Below are 23396 nucleotides of genomic sequence, written 5' to 3' on the forward strand. Positions count from 1 at the left end.
TGAAAAGTTGACTATCCCAAACTGAAGCAGCATCGACCCCAAGTGAGGTGAAACAACACACCCGCACCAGGTGACAGTCAGGGTAAGCCAGTTTGGTGATTCATTCCCGTGACTATGTTTCACCAAGTGGAGCGAGCTCTTCTCCGTGACTGTACACTAACTTACGTCATTATTCTTCAACACTCCCAATGTTATGTCTACAAATAAGGCTTCAGTGTCAATTCCCTTATGTCAGATTCTCCTAATTAACTCTCATGTGATATATGGAAAACTAAATAACAAAAATTATTCCATGTTTAAATTTCATACACAGAATGTTCAAATCATCTGTAAAATTATTTATATTGTAATTTAGAGTTCGGGTTGACAGATAATTTACTTGTTTTGCTGTACAGGGGCTCCCCTACTCACGAACTGGTTAGGTTCCTGAGGTCTGTTAGTAAGTAGGGGAGCTCCTGTAATTCCTAAATAGTGACAGTATAAAAATCGGGAAACACCGCTTATTTTGCCTGTTCATTAAACAACCTAATGCTGAATGGGGGATTAGGTTAGGTTTTGTTAGGTTAGGTTAGCATTAGGGTGTTTATTCACCAGGTGAAATAAATTGGCTTTCCCCATCTTCATTAGATTTCTCAGAAGACACTCATATTTCCGGAGGAATCAGACCAAAGCTTACACACACAACAAATGTTCATACAATAAGGCTCAGCTAAATGTAGCATATATCACCCATAAGTAATCGGTTTATAGCCACTTTGTCTACTCTGAAAATGTCACATATCCCCAGACTGTCTACTGTCAGTTAATGATAACATAACATAACCTAACCTAACCTGAAAGGTAGTAGGCAGCTACCAAACAAGGAGGTACTACTGCCTAGGAAGATATTGGAAGCATAATATATTGTCTAATGGTAGACCCTGCTGCCATATGTGACCAAGTCCCAGGTTGCTGATCTGACTTTCTGCCTCATTTACACACAATTGCAGGGTCTCAATTGTTTCTCTTACATGACAACACAACATACATATATTGTTTCTCACTTTTGATCTTTTTTTCATTTTTGTATTTATGGTTCTTTATTATTATTATTATTAGTGTTATTATTATTATCAATATTATTTTATTTTAAATTTTTTATTCCTGATTATAAAATTTATTTACTATGAATTATATTATTATTATTATTACTATTACATTTTCGCCCCCCAGGCCCCGATGTGGATCAGTGACCAGTGCCCGGGTGGGCTAATCCCCGTAAAAAAAAAAGCCTGACCTTACATGACCTAACCTGATATGCTGTAACATAATGGGAAATAGATGGACTGGGACGTTACCAATGCATCTGTATTATATATCCCAATAAGGTGTTGTGAACAAAATACCAAACACTAAGACAAACTAGACAGGATTTCCCTTAGATTTAGAGCCAGTAAGATTAGTTAGTACTCAAAGTTGCTCCACATGTTATCACGCAGGTATACAGTACAGTACATGCACAAAGAGTGAAATAACTATTAAAACTCAATTATCTACAGCACCATTTATTAAAGACAGCTTGTAACATCACACGACACACATACTATTATTGTTACAAGGAATACAAAAAAAAGTGAGTTAGGTAGCAAAGACAGTTAGATAATAAGATAGGAATAAGCAGATGTTATATAATTAAACACCAAGTCAGTTAGAAAGTAAAATGTACATACTTACTGAAGACAACGCGACTACTGTACATTATTAACCCAATGTAGTTTTTGTATTCTGATGTGGTTCTTTACACCAAGTAAAACAAATATACATCTTATTTTGGTTAAGTCTTCCCCTCTCTGTGATAACATAAATTTGGGGGTAAACTTCTTCAAATGAGGCGCTCCCATTGATAGTGACCAATCAACCACTCGCGCCCTGTTGAAACAAGAATCTGATCTGGGCGTCATTGACTGATTCGTCACCACCAATGGGAGCGCCTCAAATATAATAATTATTTGGTGGCATACTGTTAGAGCCCTGGTAAAACACTTCATACATTTTAAATGTTAAAACATCAAATAAGTGTCAGAAATAAATACTGGGTAGTTGGCTGCCACATTTGGTGAGATGTGGCACCTCTGTTTGTTTACATCATAATAAAACTCCAGAATGGAACCTCGTAATAGTAGCCAGACTAAGGATGCTAGAGAAGCATTCCACAGGGTTGCCACATCTCTCAAAATGCACCAGCCAGTGTACCAGGTATAAGTGCAGGCGACTGTACTGAATATACACAAGACAAGAACACAAGACATTAATTAATCATTTACCTTTTTATACACAAGTGAAGGATTAGTTCGATGTTAATTCAACTTATCTGGACTAGAATTAGTAGGTTTGTACAAGGTTAGTTTAGATGTATGTTAATGAAGCGTGATACAGTACATGTGTGTGAGGTTCATCCTTCCACCCATCCCCCTGACCACTTCAACTACAACACACAAATTTCTCGACTTAAATGTTCCAACTGAAGTTTCTGACCAAGTAAAAATTTGTCTATCCCTTTCAGACCACTCAGATGATATAACTAATTTTCACTGCATTAATGGCTATATACGGTAGTTATCACAGACTAATGTACTACACCAACTACTGTACTTCTTTCCTAAAAAACTTAATAATGTACACACAACAGATCCCTTACAAAACATGTGAACTCTGACACCTCAATGACTAAGATAATCTGTAGTGATAAAAGTTTTCCTTCCTCACCCTATTTGTATTACCCCCTGTACTGTATTCTTTAAAATAAAATTAAAAAAAGTACATATAATTTAGTAGCTCTCACAACAGTATGAATATAAGGCAAAACAGCTGCTGGTCTAAAATACTTGTAAGAATTTACTTTTATATAATTTTACAAAGAACTTTTCAACTTTGACTTAATCAGTGATGGTTGATTTATATGCAAAAGCCATGAGCATGAAATTGCCCTGTTTACTGATAAACATTCTCCATACAGACTAAGGTACAGTAAACCCTTATCCTTACAGAGTGAAGCATAATGTTGTGAATTCTTTGGTGGATTACAAAATGAACCCATGAAATACCCAATCTGGTACTATATGTTCATTATATAGTTCCTGTACTGCACTGTATTTAGCTTTCCCAGACACATGTTAACAACTGTTTATCTTGAAGACCGGTAGACATTTCGTTAATTGGGTCTCTCTCTCTCCTCTACCATAAGTACCTCACTCACTTCTGGTAAACAAATACCTGCAGTAACACATTTGTATAATTATCTTATCTTCAACTTTACTCCTCTTGATGTTCCTTCACCCTAAGACCAGACTAGTGTACAGGTGCTCCCCGACTTACGACGGGGTTAGGGACCCAAATCCAGGTCGTAAGTCCGACATAGATTAAAAAAAATAATTTTTTTTAAATAAATAAAAAATCTACAATGAAATACAGTACAGTAAAAGTACTGTAATAAATAATGAGGAATGGATACAGTGTGACTGAGCACTTACCTTTAATGTAGTCAGCTGAATGCACACTGGGCCCCATAATTTTCTAATTATACATGGAGACTACATTAACTGGAAACGTTTCGGTATAGAAAATGCGTGTGTCATTTGAAAAAAAAATAAAATAAAAATTTGGTCACGACTGTGGCGGTCGTATGTCCCAACGGTCGTAAGGTCAGAGCAGGTCGTAAGTACCGATGGACGTAAGTTGAGGCAGTCGTAAGTCGGGGACTACCTGTATATGTACAGTACCCAATGTACATTTATCCCCAACAAATATTACATTGAGGAAGAAATATAGAATTAATCACTAGTATGTCACAGTCAGGGTAGTTAGCACTGGTTTAGTCAAACATCAAAATATTGTATGGGTAGAATAACAATTTTGAGCACTAAAAGGACAGATCAGATCACTACTATCACAATTCTCTCTGTCAGCACAACACACAAACACTATAAGGACTAACCAGGGAGAGCTGAGCCCCACTCTTTCATAAACATATACAAATACTTTAAAAAATTTAATTTCCACAAAGTTTATTCCACAGTCTGTCCCGCACCACCAACTCACCGGGGACACAAGTCAAGTCGGCTCGTGGTAACTTCGACCCGGTGATCCCAACACACAAAAAATAACCTAACATAATCTACCCTAACTTAACAATTACAGTACCCAAGAAAATTATTGCCGGTGATCTTGGCCCATATGTATTATGATTGGCCCGAGGTCACTGGACCATATTTACCATGAACCAATTTCACTGACACCCACTCATAGGTATCAAGAATGAAGCATTAATTAATATTATTAAGTCAAATGGATAGTTTTAAGTGATATTTCTCCACATTTAAGGACACATTCTTCTCTACCCAAGGCAGATCCAGGGGTCCTAGGATTCTGAACCCCTCTTTCATCAGAAAATTCCAATACCTTTCTGTATTATACTCAGGCATTTATGTATAGTAAAAAGTAATTGCTATTGACTTTAGAATATCTCCTAATATCAAGTGCACATGGCTTCAAAATGGCCATAATATTGGTCAGATTTTCAAAAAATTCTTGCTTACAACACCCCACAGCTGGGTGGGCTCATGTGCTTGCCATGTTCCCCCACCCATAACTTTTTGATATTCCTAGTCCTGACCCTGCTACCTATTGTGGCTTCTGTAGCTAGCCATTATTCTTGGTCTGGAAATAATGAGAGTAAAAACTGACACAATAAATGAGACCAAACTGAGAGAGAGAAGCATCGTGATTGGTCCAGTTGCAGTGATCGTTCCCAACCAGTGGACGGCTCATAGTTCAGAAAAATTCCTTCATTGGTTGAGGTAACAGTGTTCAACAAGTATCAGATCAGTCATTTTATATGCATATTATGTAACCTTTCTAGCACAATATATCCTCATCAAACCATTAGTTTCTGGGTGTCTGATGATTGTGTGTGATGCCTTATATCATTTTGTTTTTAATATCAGAAACATATTTTGATCTGGATTACAAAATTTACCATTAAAAAATCTTCCACAATTTTGCCTCTTCTCTTTATAACTAGGGTAATACAATTTGACTGAACAATACATCTACTACAGTACCATCCCAGTCAATGGTAAAAGATGATGCTGACATATCCCAGTCGGCTGTCATGTCAGACAAGAGAAGAGTCGTACAGTCTCCTCACCACGACCAGCCACCCATACAATACATCTAACAAGTTGAATTATTATCCTTTGAAATTTGTGAGGAAGTTAACTGTACAAATATATGATTCTATAGAGACAGACAAGTCAACAACAGACACCAATTACGACTACATCACCCTGGGGAGATATACAGTACAGTATACGAGTACTTAATAAACTCCCAAAGTACAAGTTACACGACTTGAATCATCCTGTGTGTGTGTGTGTGTACTCTACTAACGGTCACCTCTGTAAATAACTGTCCATGTTAGCAATATACACATCTCATATCTTACAGGGAGCCATTTGACTATAAAGTATCATTTATTTCTGCCCGAAGGTCACTTGTATATGTTGTACCATAATAAGTATACACAATGACAATATCCTCCATCATATGATCTTACTGTTAGTCATCACCTATAATATTGTGTCATGGTCTTACAGTTAGTCTTCACCTATAATCTTGTGTCATGATCTTACAGTTAGTCTTCACCTATAATCTTGTGTCATGATCTTACAGTTAGTCTTCACCTATAATCTTGTGTCATGATCTTACAGTTAGTCTTCACCTATAATCTTGTGTCATGATCTTACAGTTAGTCTTCACCTATAATCTTGTGTCATGATCTTACAGTTAGTCTTCACCTATAATCTTGTGTCATGATCTTACAGTTAGTCTTCACCTATAATCTTGTGTCATGATCTTACAGTTAGTCTTCACCTATAATCTTGTGTCATGATCTTACAGTTAGTCTTCACCTATAATCTTGTGTCATGATCTTTGTTGTCATGTCATCTTACAGTTAGTCTTCACCTATAATCTTGTGTCATGATCTTACTGTTAGTCTTCACCTATAATCTTGTGTCATGATCTTACAGTTAGTCTTCACCTATAATCTTGTGTCATGATCTTACAGTTAGTCTTCACCTATGATCTTAGTTTGTCTCCACAGCTTAACACTCTCACACAGAACTACCAATAACACCTTCTGTAATTTATAAGATCAGAGGTTCATTTGTCTCACTAACTGTGCCCCATATCATGAATGAAGTGTCTGTTGTGGCTAATTACATCTACGGTAAGTCTTTCACTGAGGTTCTGAAGTGATATGCCAGCCACAATCATCAATACTTATGCTATAAAAAACTAATTACTGATTTCATATGTCCAAATGATATCAAGAGGTAAAGCAATTCCCTACAGGGATAAAATCAGTCATTGTATACAATATGACAATACGTATTGTGTTAAAATGACAACGTACGGCAGATTTTTGTAAACAATGGCCTTTTATACAAATAGTTATAAACAATTAATAATATATATGACTCCAATAATTGAACTATGACCTAATAACTCAATCTACTTAACAAGGATCTTCTTAAGTAACACACAGACACCAACTCATGAGTGAACAAAATCTTTGATATTGTTACAAGTATCATTTCTCATACTACTGTACAGTGCTATCTACAGGTTATTCTATACCAGCCTTGTCATCATTTTAAAAGGAGGAAGAAACGAATAAAAAAAGCCAAGGGGTAAGATGCTCCCCTCCCCGGGGTTTAAAATATTGCAGCTATGATTTGAAGAAGTAATATAATTGAATGAAGAATAACATCCCATTCTTTGACCAAGGGAAGTCCTATGTGAGTCCCCTGCAAAGATCAAAATGTGTAAAATATTCTTTAATTCAGCTAGTTTATATGTACAGTATACTTAAAAGCTTCTGTTGCAAGGAGTCTTCTTATTTAGATGACTGTGGGCCAAACATCTGATCCCACTTGATTTAGTGGACGTTTCAAAGACCAAGGAGGATTCTAATTAGTCAGTCAAAACCAAACTGCAAAACAATTATAATTATAATTCCTTCAGCCATAAAAAGTAGTTCCTGTCAATTTATAGTTCCATTATGGCAGGAGGAAGGTCAACCAGGCAACTGTTTTCTTTCTTGTACAGTAATCATCAAGTGGAACTGATCCTGAACTCCTGGTATGAAACTAACCCTAAATATTTAGTTGTGAATATACCAGCTTAGGGCTGACCTAAACTGACATCATCTGGTAAATAATCCCCCTCCCAAAAATTAATATTCCCCACCATAAGCAGCTTCAGCCCCCAAGAAAGGATAAGAAAATAACTGAGAGCCAATGAGTCAGGCACTGCATAATGTATGTGTAATCTGTTCTAATCCACCTCAGCAATGAACTGACAACAAGACCCCCAGATGCTTTCCTTGCTTGATTAAGGCAAGACATAAATTTTGTTGTTTAACTGACTTTGAACCAATGGTCTCACAGGCACTATTGTTCACACATCATCTAAGTTTAAGAGGTCATGCATGAACTCCTTCCACTTGCCTGTTGGGTACTACAATGCTTCTGCACTTTGCCCTACACAGGATGTGAGGGGTGCCCAATAAAGTAGCCCCTACACTTTGTGGGGCAAATCTGAATCTCTTGCTTTTCCAGTGTCCCTAAGTATACTGGATAGTGTCCCAGAGCTTTCTCAGGTCAGAGATCATGGCCAGACCAGTCTTAAACACCTCCCAACACATGACCACTCAAAAACACAATCCCTGATGAGAATATTTAGTATGAATGAGAAGGAAGGGGCTGGAGCAGCACCCTCATCACAGAAAACAAGTCCAACTTCAAGGACACATGATCTCAATTGTCAACACACTTAAGGCCCACAAATCCAACAAGAGATCAAATTGTATTCCTTTATAACAAGGACACAAAGAATCACTAAATACCTGTAATCCAAATTCTAAACACAGGAAATGAAATCTAAGCATATGTGACACAAGGAGTTGGGTACTGTACTATAATGACTATACTGTACCTCCAAACTACAAGAACAAAGATCTTAAGGGTGTGGTGTTTATAATAGTACAACATAATATGGCTAAAACTTATGTACTGTATCATTAAACTGAAAGTGAGACAAACCAATCAATTGATGTGTAACAGAGAGACCAATGCAAATAATGGGAAGCCCTCGATACTCCTCCAAGATGTTCCTAAGAACAGAGACTTGAAGTTGCTCGTACTGCAGAACCCATAACAGGACAAGTGTGTGTGTGTGTGTGTGTGTGTGTGTGTGTGTGTGTGTGTGTGTGTGTGTGTGTGTGTGTGTGTGTGTGTGTGTGTAGGGGGAGAGGGTGTGCCCCAACCGCCTTGCTGCTACAGTTAACTTACTACAGCAGTGTACAGACAATTGTCACGGGATCCTTGCAAGAATCGTCCATGTTACAAACAACAAGACAGAAAAAGTGATTCTATGTTCAAGCCTCACATTCTCTCCATGCAAATATCCTGAAGATTAATCCTTCAGACAGGAGCGTATCCCATCACATCGCCCACATCACTCTCCTTAAGGGCAGCACCCACAAAATCCGAGATGTACAACTTCATAAATACAAGCAGCAGCAGTGGGTTGTGCAGCAACATGTTAAGGTTAACAGATGACTCTCTTAACCATTATCCCCTGCTCTGCCTGATGAGGTCATAAACACATGTAAACACTTATAATAATGATATCCAGAACTGTGTATCCCCAAACAATAAAACCTTAAGTGCATTAAAGATGCCAGCACTTATCTTATAGGTTAGAGGTGTTCTTGTTGAGTGGCAGGGAGGCTGGGGAAGTTGTGTTGGCTGTTGTCTCAGCTCAGATATGGATCATGCAAGAACAGTGTGATGTCTGACTCGCTCCCAGAACTACAGCCTCTTTCTTACCCATTTATAAAGGCTAGAAGAGTTGCTTGTGGGGGAGTAGAATAGCCTTCAGGTAATTACCCCAACCACCATTATGTGAAGTCTTCCCTAGGTATTACCGGTTAGCTCCAAGATTCCATTGGGAGTACTCGTGAGTGGTGCAAGACAGGGTTGGGTTGGGTTGAGATATTATTAGTTGGATTGAGTTGTTTTTGGTTGGGTTGGGTTTGGTATCTATGCCCACCTGAACGTGTCTTATCACCACTTTCTACCACGACAATTCAATATCTTGTAAATATATTCTCCATCACATTACACAACATCTGAGCACAACATATACAAAGAGTGAGGACGCAGGTATGATCACAGTTCCCTGGTGAGGTTCCCTGTTTCTCAATAGGAAAACTTGATCCAATTTGTGAGAAGTTTATTGTGCCTCCCTGGAAGAGTTGTGATAAGTAAAACAAGACTGGTAACACACGGTCACTAAACACAACACACTGGGGAAGTGAAACACCTCTCAATTTCTAACATAATACAAGTATAACACCTAAGTCTTCATAAACTATAGTACCGTACAGGATGAAGAAAACTGTAGTAAAATGTCAAGTTAGTAGACAACTGAACATCTGGTAATTGTTTCAATTAAAATTATATTAGAAAACATTAATTCAGTAAACCCACCAGAGGGCCACACAGCCACAATGATTGAGTTACCATATACCTTAATCTAGCGGTTACATCATCTTGTAATCTAGTGATCTTGTTACTTGCTCCATATACATGTTTCACTTGATACATCTCATCATGGTAAACTATGGATCGACTAGTGCCTGTTTGCACTAGTCTACTTGCGTCAAACTCATCAAAAAGTTCTTTCCTAATTACAGTTTTAAGGGCTCTTTTTGACAGACCCAAATTGTACTCAACGGTGTCTTTGTTAGACGCGAGTTTGGCGACGGCATCAACTCTGTCATGTTTTATGAGGCCTATGTGAGAGGGGATCCACAACAGTTTGACCTTGACACCTCGGTCAACAAGGCACGCATATTTGTGTCTAGCTTCAGAGACAAGAGCGTGACAACTTGAGTTGAGGGTGTCAAGGGCAAGTAGTGAGGATAGAGAGTCAGTGATGATGAGACTGTCAGTGACAGTGGTTTCAATGAATTTGATAGCTGTGAGTATGGCAACTAATTCAGTTTGTAGAGTGGATGCCCAGTTGTTAATTCTAACTCCTTTCTCAATTATATTACCATCAGGTTGAGTCACAACAATAGCACTTACAGCCCTCCCACAGGCGGTGTTAAGAGATCCATCAGTGTAGATGGTCTGTGTGATATTATCATCAGTCTGTAGGGTGTGTATGTGTTCAAGAGCTCTCAATTTGGCAGTGTGTTGGAGATAAATGCTTTGTATAATTAATTTTTTACGCGGATATGTCGGTATTGTGATATCGAAGGGAACTGTTCGCCAGGGTGGCAGGAAGCGCTGTTGTGTCTCAACTTTGTACAGGTGGTCTAGTCCAAACATCTTCATATTATGTGTAGCTGTAGTTTGGATCCATTTAGACTCACCAGTCCCATGGTTCATACATTCTAGCAATTTTAAGGAAACAATGTTATCAGGATCACCACGCAGAAGCCTCAGGGCTATGATGAGGTTGATTTCAATTATTCTATCTTTAACACTGGGTATACCTAGTTCTTTCCTCATATTAAGTACTTTAGTGCTCACCATGGGTGAAACCATTTATGTTAGGAGACATGTGTTCTCTGATTCTATATAAGAGTCTGCCAAGAACCATCCTCTCAAAGGTTTTACACAGGCAGCTGGTTAGTGATATGGGACGAAAAGCATCAGGCTGTCCTGGTTTCAGTATTGCTACAACAATACTGTTGGTCCATGATGTGGGTAGTTGGCCCTCGGCATGACTCATATTGTACAATACCAATAATGGATTGCCCGGCACACGCCTTAGTAGTCTAACGATGTTGTAGGTGACTCCGTCCTCTCCAGGGGAAGTAGACCTACCCCTGGCAAGAGCGGCGTCAAGCTCCCACTCAGTATATGGAACATCACACTCATCGTGCTGTTTGCCCAGCATAAAGTTAATAAGATTACTTCTCTCTACAGACTTCGCATCAAGGAGTCCCCGAGTCCCAGCTGGTAACATGTCATAGCTAGACACATGAGCCCACTTTGTTATTAGCTCATTCGACTTTTGCAGAGGATTTGGATGGGAGACGTGTCTACTGTTTTTACCTCTGATTGTGTTTATGTCTTTCCAGGCTTTGCTGACGATACTGTACTACTGTACTGTATACTTTTGTGTACTCTTACTTTACTTTATATATTATTTTAAACATCTTATTGTCTTTCTGGTGACTCCAAAGATATTGATTCATAAAATATTAAAACTTTTGTTTAATACAAGAGTGTTGGGATGGATATTACCATATTTAAGTACTGTACTATACATGTGTTATTAATGGTATATTTTCCAGTATGTTTTGAGGTTAACAAAAAAAAAATATATTTAATAAATTATCTGGATTGATTATCTTAGTGTACTGTAGTTACTCAATTGTGGGGTTGGCTGTGTAGGGAGACATACTGTACACCCAGTAATAATGAAGGCAGTGTGCAGTGTTACCAGAGATAAACTATACACACTGGGGTTACAAGATAAGCCAATTTGTTACACCAAGTCTTTAGGAACAAGATAATTAAGGGGAAGAATAGAGTGAAACAGACCATAAGGAAGCAAATAACAATGAAATAAGATATTGGGATGTAGTGTACTCAGCCAGCCACCAGCTGTCCTGGCATGACTCATAATGGTTTACAGGAACTATGGTTAAAGTACAAACTTTCCCTTATTTATACATCTTTAATTCTGCATAACTGCAAAAAAGAAGGCTGAGAGTAATATATACTGTATATCTGTTTACTTCAAGTCCACAGTTCACCACCATCAAGTGTGCTCCTCTAAGCTGAGGAGGCTGTGTGTGCTCCTCCACCACTTGACTCCCAAAGTTCATGACATTTTATCAACAAGTCTTAATGCATTGCTTATTCATTTATCTCTAGTGATTGTTACTATTGTATTCATGTTATTGCAGTACTGTATAACTGTACAGTATATCTAGTATTTATGATTGAGTTTTAAAGGTGAAAATTTTGTTCCTGGAATTTACACAACATGGAAGTTAGTGGCAAAATGTTTCATTAAACATAGTACCTTTTTTAATGAAGCTGCTACATTAAATAGGATATACCTGTACAAGTATAAGTAATCCTCTCCCTTATTGTCAGTGATTAATTATGACAAAGATGTTCCCAACTCACCCAGTATTGTAACAGGCTGTGGACTGCCCTCAGACCTGACCAAGGCCCAACTCATGCTTGGCTTTGGTTGTTTCCCATAGTGAGGTAAAATGGCTCACAGGCCATCATTAAGTGAAATACTGCCTTCTTAAATAAATATTACAGGTTATTTAAGTACATATACATATCAAATATTATAAAAAGATAGAGGGAGGAGGGTGTGGGGGTAACATACTGAGCTGTATACTGTACATGCTGGTGTCTTAAATATATGAATCATCTGGTGTTACTGTACAATACATAAGTGTACTACAGTCCAGAAATGAACACTAAATATGATGACCAGTGCAACACTATATACTGTATTAGACTAAAAATATGTGTAAATTGCAGTAAAGTGATCTTCTTACTGCCTCAAACAAGTGACTGTCTCATTTAGATTGAGTAGATAAGGCCATGATGTACAGTACTGTGATAGGGAGGTCACCATTACCACAAAGACCTTCCTTATACAATACTTGACCAGAGTTTCCACACTTGTAGACCAGCTGAAGCAAGAGTTACTACAGTACTGCTAAACTGTATTCTATCTCCCTCACTCATATCTTAATTATAATCACTATTTTCCATTAGGTAATAATAATAACTTGTCTCAGAAATAATAATCAGTCAGCTTTATGTGTATACTGGAGGTGATTTTTTCAACAGGCCGCCTGGTTGCCTTACAGTATTTTACTGTATAATATTTTTTCATTCACATACTACCATAGAACGCCATAAATGTCGACACAAGTTTAAACTTTTCACATAGCCAAGACAAAGTTGGAGATAGGAAAGTACAGTACAGTACTCATGAATACTGTTTACTCTGCCATGGTGAACCTGACAAACACACACACTACCATACAGTATAAACCAAATCTATACAAAATTGGGCATCACATAGTCAGCTCAACACACACACACACCTTGTATTATGAGACAGGTGTGAGCTTGACACATATTGTACACTGATCTTTATGGTTGGGTCGGGTCAGGTTAGGTTAGGGTAGTTAATCTTTGGGTGAAATAAGCTGGGGTGGAGATTCTTGCGGTATTCCTAAGTGACCAGTTGTTCATATAAGAAACAAGACATTATATATACTGTAAGAGCATATATCAGTACAGTATAGTACAGGTCTATTACTCTTGTAACAGTAAGCCCAACACACATGTCAAAGTCAAATGGTTTAGTCTAACTTAAATGTTGTCAAATTTTCTGATGAATATTGAGAAATAAAAACATTTACTTAAACCTTAGTAACTAGACATAATAAAACATCTAATAGTAATAATTTCAGTATTGCATCACAAATTTACAATTCAAGACAAACTAATACACAGCTCAAACTTAAGTGATTTTTCCCTGCAATAAGCAAGACTAAATGTAAAAAATCTCAAAATAATTTCACCATTCTTTCAATCATAAAAAATCATCATTTATTATTATATTCTAAATCCTATTCTTTGGTATAATTAAGTACAGTATTTTCTCGATTTAACGAACTAATTAGAGCCGACCCCGTTCGTTAAATGGAAATTTCTGCTAAGTATATGCTGGAACACCTTAGCTTTCAACTTTATTCAAGACATATTCAGAGACAACTGAATCTAGAGGGATGGAATGTCAGGTCACCTTTCTTGGGTGGGGGATTAGTGGGTCTCATGACCTGAAGATGTCTTGAATAAACACAAAAGCTAAAGTATTTTGAGGGGAGACCTGACCTGACCTGATGCAATGTCAGGTGGAGGTAGGGTGGGGGATTAGTGGTCTCATATTACTGACCTTTTAATGGAATGTCAGGTCACCCTTTCTTAGGTGAGGGATTAGTGGGTCACATTCCATAGTTTGCACTAGAAAATTTTTTTAGTAATTAACTTAGTACAGTACATTTAAAAGTACAGGTTGTGATAATTTATGCATTGTGGTTGCAATTTAATATTTTATATTATCATTGATAAAACATACACCAGCCAGCCCCCCTCCCTCCTTCCCTGCTTCTCTCCCTCCTTCCCTGGCTCCCCCTCCCTCCTTCCCTGGCTCCCCCTCCCTCCTCCATCCAACTCACAGTGTCTCACTCAAGACTTTAAACTCTAGATGTTAGGTGTGTGGTGTTGGGGTTTTAATTAATGAATAATAACTGGCCTAAAGTTAAAAATGCTTTGAAAGCATTTGAGGTGAATATAGGGTAGATGATTAGTGGGTCATGTTTTTGACCTGACCTGATGTTATGTAAGGTCACCCATTATATAAACCTCTCTCAAACCCTGTAAATTCAGTTGCCTCTGAAGATGTCTTGAATAAAGACAAGAGCTATGGTGCTTCATTGTTTCCATTTTCCTGTGTGGTTTTATATGTTACTGGCAACAGTTTCCTAAACACTCCCTGTACATTAAGTACACTCACCGTAGGCTGAAGAAGGTTTTACTGTATCATGTGTCTGTAGGTGTGAGCGTATTAGTGGAATTAATCTGGCTTTAGCGAACTAGTTCACTAAATCGAGCGAAAAATAACGGAAAATATTCCTTCCGCTAAATCGAGAGTTTGTTATATCGGATGAATGAATCATTTACCACACAGTCATTACCATCATTTACCACACAGTCATTACCATCATTTACCACACAGTCATTACCATCATTTTATATCAAATTTCCATGTCATTATGGACCAATGTTCCTAATTAAACCAACTTATGTACAGCATTAATCTCTATTACTTCATTCCTGTGTACAAGACCTCCCCCTTCCTTCCAGACACCTCTCGGGTATAGACCACCATGGACAGCTGACTCCCAAACTCCCACAGCGGAGAAATACGACTTTTAACACCCCGCTCTACCAACGGGGCGTCACGAGGATTTGTGTGTTTGTGTCCTTAATGTTACGAGACGTTCGGTATAACATTGATTTCTCTATCATGACTCTCCTATTTTTTTCCTGTGCCTTTCAATCAATGTCTTGTGTCTGCTTTCATTTCATATATCGTTTTTTTTCTGAACTGTATTTCTTTCCCCTCCAATTTCCAGTCACCAACAATTAATTAAGTAATCTCGCCCACTATTGCTACAGTATGAGTGTCGGGTGTACTAAACACTGAAGTTCTCCACTGCTGTTTTCCACATTTTGTAGAGTAGAGTGAAGCACAGGCATCCCCCGCGTTACGGAACCCCGGGTTGCGGAATTTCGCTCTTACGGAATTTGTAAATTATGACCAATAATTTCGCGATACGGCCCGTAAATCCGCCATTATGGAAATTGGGGTAAATTTTAACAATTAAAAAAAAATCACTACAGTATATAAAATTTAAATTTTTTGTTAAAAATTATTATTTGTTTGGTGTGGATTTCTTGGTGTTTGCTACCACCATGCGGAGTCAGTCCATTGTTTACATCTGGTGTGGGCACATGTTTCTCGCCCCAGCAGTTTGATTTAACTTTTACAAACATACAGTAAGTACAGTACAGTGCATTACTCTTATTCAAGATGACTGGAAAGAGGCCATCAAATGGAAGTGACTGCAGTAGTGCAAAAAGAAGCCACAAAGGCATTACAGTGGATATTAAACTTGATGTTTTAAGAAGGTATATCATAAATTATTTAATGTACTGTATTGTATGTGTTTATAAATGTTTAATTTCATTCATAAAAGTGCTTGAATTACTTTTTGGGGGCCGAAAAAAATTCCTTAGGAACGCATCTCCAGTTTTATAATGGAAGTCAATGGGAAAATAGGTTTCGCGTTACGGAATTTCACGATACGGTCAATTTTCCGGGGACACAACCCTTCCGTAACGCCTGTACCAGACTGACCTACCCAAGACATTCACTCAACCTTAAGTCACTTTAACTTATTTTGTGATTTATAAATATTACTCATAACATGACTACTCATCATACTTATAACCTGATGATTCATCATACCCATAACCTGATGACTCATCATACTCACAACCTGATGACTCATTGTACTCATAACCTAATGACTCATCATACCCATAACCTGATGACTCATCATACTCACAACCTGATGACTCATTGTACTCATAACCTAATGACTCATCATACCCATAACCTGATGACTCATCATACTCATAACCTAATGACTCATCATACTCATAACCTGATGACTCATCATACTCATTACCTCATACTGGGAAGTTGTGAGACTGTGCACACATCTATCTAAAAATAACAACATACTGGTAATACTGTACTGTACTACCATTAGACTGTATCCACCACAGGGTAAACACAGTGTACAGGAAACAACATTCAAGCATTGAGTTAAAGCATCTATACGGCACAACAAATACTCCTGTGGTTTAAAAACACTAATATTCTTATAATCTGGCTTCTCGTATCATTTCCTAGACTGTCAAACCAACTTCTCTAGTCTCCCCCCCCTCTCTCTCTCTGTGTACAATGTTAAGATTTATAGGTTAGGTTCACACTATTGTAATTATTCATATAGTGTACAGACAAAAAAAAGACAAAAATAACAAGAGGGTGACAGTGAACCCATATAAAGTCATCAGTACCACTTAAAAAACTTCCCAGTCCAAATATGAAGTTTGTTTGGGAGTTATTTCTCTCACATATTACGCTTGAAAACTCTTACGATGGAAGGAAAATCAAGAGACATTCTAGTCTACTGGTACAAATAATAAACACATTATCTTTACTCTATAGTGCAGTAGTGCGTCAGGAGGAGGAGATGGGAACACTGGTTGTATACATCAATGGAGTAAATCTTATATATAGTGTATAGATTAAAATAGTATTGTTCAAAAAATAGTCGTCATATACTAAAACACTCCACAAAGGTGGCTCCATTCTCCAAATATATATATAAACACTCTCCAGAAGATTTTACCGTAGTCCTCTTTGTCTCATAAAATGGTTGAAATTGTCAAAGGTAAATCAAATAACTTACCTAATACAAAATGGTTTGGTTTTTAAATCCATGAATTGACTTATAATTGTTTTTGGAGGTCGAGTGTGTGTCACTTCTAGATACAGGCAGCCTATTTTGGCCCTTAATTACAAGTTCCAGCTCCATGAAGTCACACAGGCGCTGCACGTCTCTGTCATTACGGAGGCGAGTGTTTGGCAGTTTCCTGTGAAGGCGACACAAAAACTTGGATCAACCTCCTAAAACTTAGATCTAACTGGTAAAGAGAAAAAAAGCAACAGATGAAAACTACACTAAAATTCCTATTACAGGTTGACAATCCCTTATCCGAAATCCTTGGGGCCAGAGGCATTTCGGATATCGGAATTTTTCGGTTATCAGAATGGTTAGATTTTTTTTTTTTTTTTTTTTAAGTGTATTTGCCCATCCGGGCACAAGTCACTGATCCACATTGGGACCTGGTCGGGCGGCGAAAATATAATAATAATTATAATAATAATAATAATTCATAGGTCTAGGTCGTGTTTCTCACTTTTTATCTTTTTTCATTCTTGTATTTATTATTATTCTTATTATTTTATTAATACAGTATTATTATTATTATTATTATTATTATAAATTTTATTTTTATATTTTATTATTATTATTGTTATCATTATTATTTTATTTTGGTGTATTTTTTAATTAAAAATTATATTTACTATAAATAATTATTATTATTATAATTAGTATTACTATTACATTTTCGCCCCCCAGGCCCCGATGGGCTAATCCCTGTTATAAAAAAAAAAAAATTCGGTTTTCAGAGCTTTTCGGTTTTCGGAATTTCAGATAAAGGGTTGTCAACCTGTACAGTATTTAAAATGAGTTTCATTCATTTTTTGTATAATGTGTTACATAAATACAGTTACAATCAAATGTTAGTGAAACAAAACAGCTTAGCTCTCCATACAGTAAAACCTTGATAACTTGGCACCTATGGGGCTCTGGCCTTGATCAATTATCCCAAATTCCTAATTACCAAGACATCCCCGCCCCTCCCCCTACTATAGAGAACAATCAAACTTTATTGACCCGTATAAGTATACATGTAATTACTAGTTTAAAAAAGTAACACTTCACAGCACTGTAGGTGAAGAATGAAGCATTGTAGTAGGTGAGAGGCATGGTAGGTGATGCTGGGGAATGGTAGGTGATGCTGGGGAATGGTAGGTGATGCAGGGGAATGGTAGGTGATGCAGGGGAATGGTAGGTGATGCAGGGGAATGGTTGGTGATGCAGGGGAATGGTTGGTGATGCTGGGGAATGGTAGGTGATGATGCAGGGTAATGGTAGGTGATGCACGGTAATGGTAGGTGATGCAGGGGAATGGTAGGTGATGCAGGGTAATGGTAGGTGATGCAGGGGAATGGTAGGTGACACAGGGTAATGGTAGGTGACACAGGGTGCTGGTAGGTGACACAGGGTAATGGTAGGTGACACAGGGTGCTGAGTAGGTGACACAGGAGTAATGAGTAGGTGACACAGGGTAATGGTTGGTGACACAGGAGTAATGGTTGGTGACACAGGGTAATAGTGGAGTGACACAGGGTAATGGTAGGTGACACAGGAGGTGTGTGGTTGGTGATGCAGGGTAATGGTAGGTGACCTGGGGTAATGGTTGGTGACTGGGTGCTGTTAGGTGACACAGGGTAATGGTAGGTGACACAGGTAATGGTTGGTGACACGGGGGTAATGATAGGTGACTGGGGGTGCTGATAGGTGACACAGGGTAATGGTAGGTGACACAGGAGGTAATGGTAGTCGACACAGGGTAATGGTTAGTGACACAGGGTAATGGTTAGTGACACAGGGGTAATGATAGGTGACCTAGAATGATAGTAGAGTGACACAGATGTGGTTAGTGACACAGGGTAATAGTTGATGAGCCTGGGGTAATGGTTGGTGACTGGGAGTGATAGTAGGTGACACAGGGTAATGAGTAGGTGACCTGGGGAGGTAATGGTTGAGTGACACAGGGTAATGGTAGAGTGACACAAGGGTAATGGATTTAGTGACACAGAGATGGTAGAGTGGCTAGGGTAAATAGTGACCTGGGAGTAATGGTTAGTGGCTTAGGGTAATAGTTGGTGACACAGGGTAATGGTTGGTGACACAGGGTAATGGTAGGTGACACAGGGTAATGGTTGGTGACACAGGGTAATGGTTGGTGACACAGGGTAATGGTTGGTGACACAGGGTAATGGTAGGTGACACAGGGTAAAGTATCAATTAGGTCTTCATGCATAACTAAATCAACAATAGAGTAAAGAAAAACCAAACTAGGAGGGTTAGTGTTGACTATCCATGAAGGAAGCATAAAGACATATTCCTGTATAGATGTCAAGTAGCAGGTGGGAGAGAAGAGAGCAAGGTTTCTGTTTTAGGCCACACAGAACCCAGAGACATAAAGAAACTTGGCACTTCCCTGTGTTTTTCTCCCACCCATTCTATCAACTTGTTGTCATGAGTCAATCGCAGTTGTCAAGTACTTCAGCCCTCATAATAAGGTTCAATAGACATAAGGGCAGGAACAAACCTTATTCTTTCCACCAGCTGAGGATTCACTGCCAGCTCCTTGCAACAATTTGTTAGCAGATGACTATAGTTCATTTGAGCTTTCTGGAAATCCACTTCAATAAAGTCTGGGTCATCAGTGTTGGCTACTCTCACTTTCAATATTAATTCTGAAAATAAAAGTCACCCTCTCAACACAAACAATAGTACTGTACATTAAAAAAAATAAAGCCTTTCTAGAAAAAGGTAATTTTTTTTGCAATTGGAGAATCATAAATGATTTCTGTACTATACTTTAGTGTGTACAATAAACAAGATCCTAATAATCAGTAGAAATAATATGACAATAATTTAAGATTCTCAAAACTAAAAAAAAAGTCCCTGTACAGTATTAAGCAGAACATCCTTACAACACTGTATTGTGGATCATAATACAGCAAGTACTGTATCTCCCAAACCTGTGGCTGCTCTATATAAATTCATCAAATACATTTCTTGTCATCTTCCTGCTCTTCTTTCTACACTGATGCTTCTTTGGCCAATATATTACATCACTGTCCTATGAACTTAAGTTTTGGTTTTCTCGGATGTATACAGGTGCTCCTCTACTTAAGAATGTTCAACTTACAAACTTTCAGAGATACAAACATCATCACTGAGGAGGTTACCTGCCATAACAGGTGTTTAATGTGGATGAGACTGGATTATTTTGAAGAAAATTCCAGATAGAGCAAACATTACCTAAGAGGAGAAGAGTGACCAGGTTTTAAGGCTGTATTAAAGGGTGTAGCTATACTAAACATCCATAATCTTTTCATTTTTACAATATGTTTGGTATCTACAAGAGTAAAGTTGGACTTACAAACAAGCCTCAGGAACGTAACTCGTTCATAAGTAGAGGAGCAACTGTACATTACAGTTGTGTTGCATCTTACGTAGGGGTTATGAATAGTTAAAATTACCCTTGACAATCCCATAAATCACTCAGAATGTACATGGTTATATATACCTTTCAATAACACATCTGGGAACTCAGGTGGTTAGGCCTATTTCAGTTTAAATGCCCACCAAACACAGAATGTGCCACAAAAATTATAAAATAATTATCAAAAGGTCAAAAACATGATGGGAATTAATCAATAAGCGCTGAGGGTGGGAGCTACAGCTGACGTCTCCTTATTCACTGGTCTGCTCTCTCACTGTCTCCTGCTAAATGGTAACACAGTATTTTTTCTTTTATTTATTGATCCTTTTATTCCTCACATTTACTGGTACACTATATAATATTTTATGTACCAAGAATACTGTATTTTATGCCATATAAGACACAACCCCCATTTCAGCAGGGAGTATTAAGGAGAAAAACTTTTGTATATTTTCCTCCTGTAGCCATAATATACTTAAAATAATATATACAGCACCAGAAAATGTGAAGAATAAATAAATATAATACAGCATGCCCTTCAAATCCACAGGGGCTGGTAATAAAGCACTGACTTTAGGGAAGACTCTCACATTTTTTATAAATTTGTTTCAGATTATTTGTGAGAGAATTTTCCCATTATTATTTATTTGTACAGTATGTGTTTTGCGCGTGCGCACGCACGCATGCAAAATACAGATAAAGGAAATTACTGTCTCTAGAATGAATGGCTCCCTATCCCATCCACGAAAATGCCGGCAACTTTAAAACTACCAGCAGACATTTTTGGGTACATCCAGGGTGTTGTAGTGGATTCCTCCCCTACAAACGCTTGGCGCTGAGTAGCCGACCCCGCGAATTCCCCAGTGTATGCCTCGTGTCTAGGTCAACCAGCGCCGCCTTACATGACGGAGGTCAACTATTAAGCCACGCCTACCTCCGCTCTATAAGACCTGACCTCGTGGTGACCTGCCTCTCTCTTTCGACCTACACCAACCAGCAAGCAACACCTCCTCCTCCTCCTGCCTGGTGGCCCTCGCTCCCGCCAGCGACCATGACGACCCACAAGCTAGTCTTCTGAACACCCTCACCAACCAGCTCTCTCTACATCACGCTTGGACTAACGCTGCTACCCCCCAGCACCAAGCTGCACTGTATATCCAATACAACATGTATACAGAGAGCACATTGTGAGTTTCCTTTCTCCATCCCATCCTGAGTTGAACCAAATAACCCGTACCCTACAGTGTCATCCGCGAATAATAAGAGGTCCGTGAAATTAAAATCCGCAAATTTGGGTGGCCCCCTGCACTGTAAAGAAACTAGCTGTAAAAGTTGTGAATCGTATTCCGAGGTAATGGTTAGCCAGTGCAGTTGGCAAGTTGTTCAGTCTTCTCGAACTATTCCTTGACAATGGGTCATGTGGCTAGTTAACTCAGGGTGTGGTTGTTGTGTTGACAGATTCTACACAGTGGAAGCAGTGGGCAGTTGTCAATAGACCATCTGGTGACTTGGCTGGTTAGGCCTATTTCAGTTTAATTGTGCACCACACAACCACCTCTGCTGTAAGTTGACTTTATCATCTGTGTCACTGACTTTCCAGTTGATTTCAGCAGAGAATATTTAGGAAAAATAATGAAAGCATTAAAAAGCAAAATTTATACAGGATAGTGCACACACTGCATCGCAGCTCAGCTGGGATGTGCTGCCTCTGCCGACCCAAACAAGTCCCAACTGAGGCGGAGAGAGGCGCGGGTGGAAGTATCTCCCCCATCCATACACTCCTTCTCTCGCTGCGTCCTTTTTGTTTTCCCTGAGCCAAGCACATACAGTTGAATGCGTATAAGTTAAATGCATGTAAGATGCAACATGACTGTACTGATTATCATTTTCTTGTCAATTTTCATTCACCTCTACTTCCTGTTCAGTATTGGTGGTGCAACGGTAAAACATGCACAGTATCACTCACCAATGTATCCTGGGTTTAATCCCCAGTCCAAGATAGATATGACGAGGGTGTTAGCCAGAGTGACACTACTAAACATGGCTCTGGGTACACTAGTTTCCTCCTGTACTAACACTTGACAAGGAAGGTCTTAACTAAATAAGGAATACACTAACTGCCCAGTATAAGTAAATCAATAAATGGTGAATTGTTAAGAATTTTGTCAGTTCATCTTAGTCAAGCAACAGAAATCTATGAAACCCAACCTTGAGTAAACTATATTCAACAATACTGTACCAGATAAAGCCTCACAGCCTCTAGGTTTAAGCTCATTCTGTATATATCTAATACCTCATAATTCCCTCTAACTCATCCATTCATTAAACCCTTTACAGATACAGTACTTACCTTTGTTTTGCTTCACCAGATAGTCCTGGATGGAACTTGGGTAAGACGAGTGCATGGGGGCAGCAACATAGCTCGGCGGTTGGCTTGGTACACCAGGATGGCCGTTGGTCTCCACTATCCCATTTGTGATTGGCTTTCCAGTAGGGTTTTTGACAGTCATAGGAACCTTGTAGTCTATGGGGGGGTGTGCCAGGTAACTTGGCGTGATGGGGAGAGAGTCCGAGTTTGTTGTTGCTCCTTCAATGGACATACTTGAGACAGGATCTTCTGCTCCTAACGGAAAATTAAATCTTTTAAAATGTTTTCTGAAGGGAACTGATTGGGTTGAGAAAACAAGTTGAAGAAAATGCAATAAAGAATGAAAGGATAAA

General features: G+C 38.5%; 2 protein-coding genes across 4 annotated transcripts in view; one reads left to right on the forward strand and one right to left on the reverse strand.

The window, feature by feature from the left end:
* LOC121875755 (ankyrin repeat domain-containing protein 40-like) overlaps positions 1–23396 on the reverse strand; it is a 67604-nt gene that overhangs the window by 8089 nt on the left and 36119 nt on the right. The window contains exons 4-7 of one of the 3 annotated variants that reach the window (XM_042380438.1): positions 23026–23298; positions 19773–19920; positions 17216–17399; positions 3510–3535 (exon numbers count right to left, since the gene is read on the reverse strand). In XM_042380438.1, the coding sequence (XP_042236372.1) occupies positions 17216–17399; positions 19773–19920; positions 23026–23298 (605 nt within the window). In that variant the 3' untranslated portion in view covers positions 3510–3535. The remainder of the gene's footprint in view (positions 1–3509; positions 3536–17215; positions 17400–19772; positions 19921–23025; positions 23299–23396) is intronic. The other 2 variants (XM_042380439.1, XM_042380437.1) reach the window with 2 other exon arrangements.
* The window catches only part of LOC121875662 (clusterin-associated protein 1-like), a 66364-nt gene continuing 63850 nt past the window's right edge, over positions 20883–23396 (forward strand). Inside the window, exon 1 of the mRNA XM_042380284.1 lies at positions 20883–20966. The gene's annotated coding sequence lies outside the window, so the exon portion shown is untranslated. The remainder of the gene's footprint in view (positions 20967–23396) is intronic.

The sequence above is a fragment of the Homarus americanus genome, unplaced genomic scaffold, assembly GCF_018991925.1.
Source record: "Homarus americanus isolate GMGI-L3 unplaced genomic scaffold, GMGI_Hamer_2.0 scaffold22250, whole genome shotgun sequence".
NCBI classification, from domain to species: Eukaryota; Metazoa; Arthropoda; class Malacostraca; order Decapoda; family Nephropidae; genus Homarus; species Homarus americanus.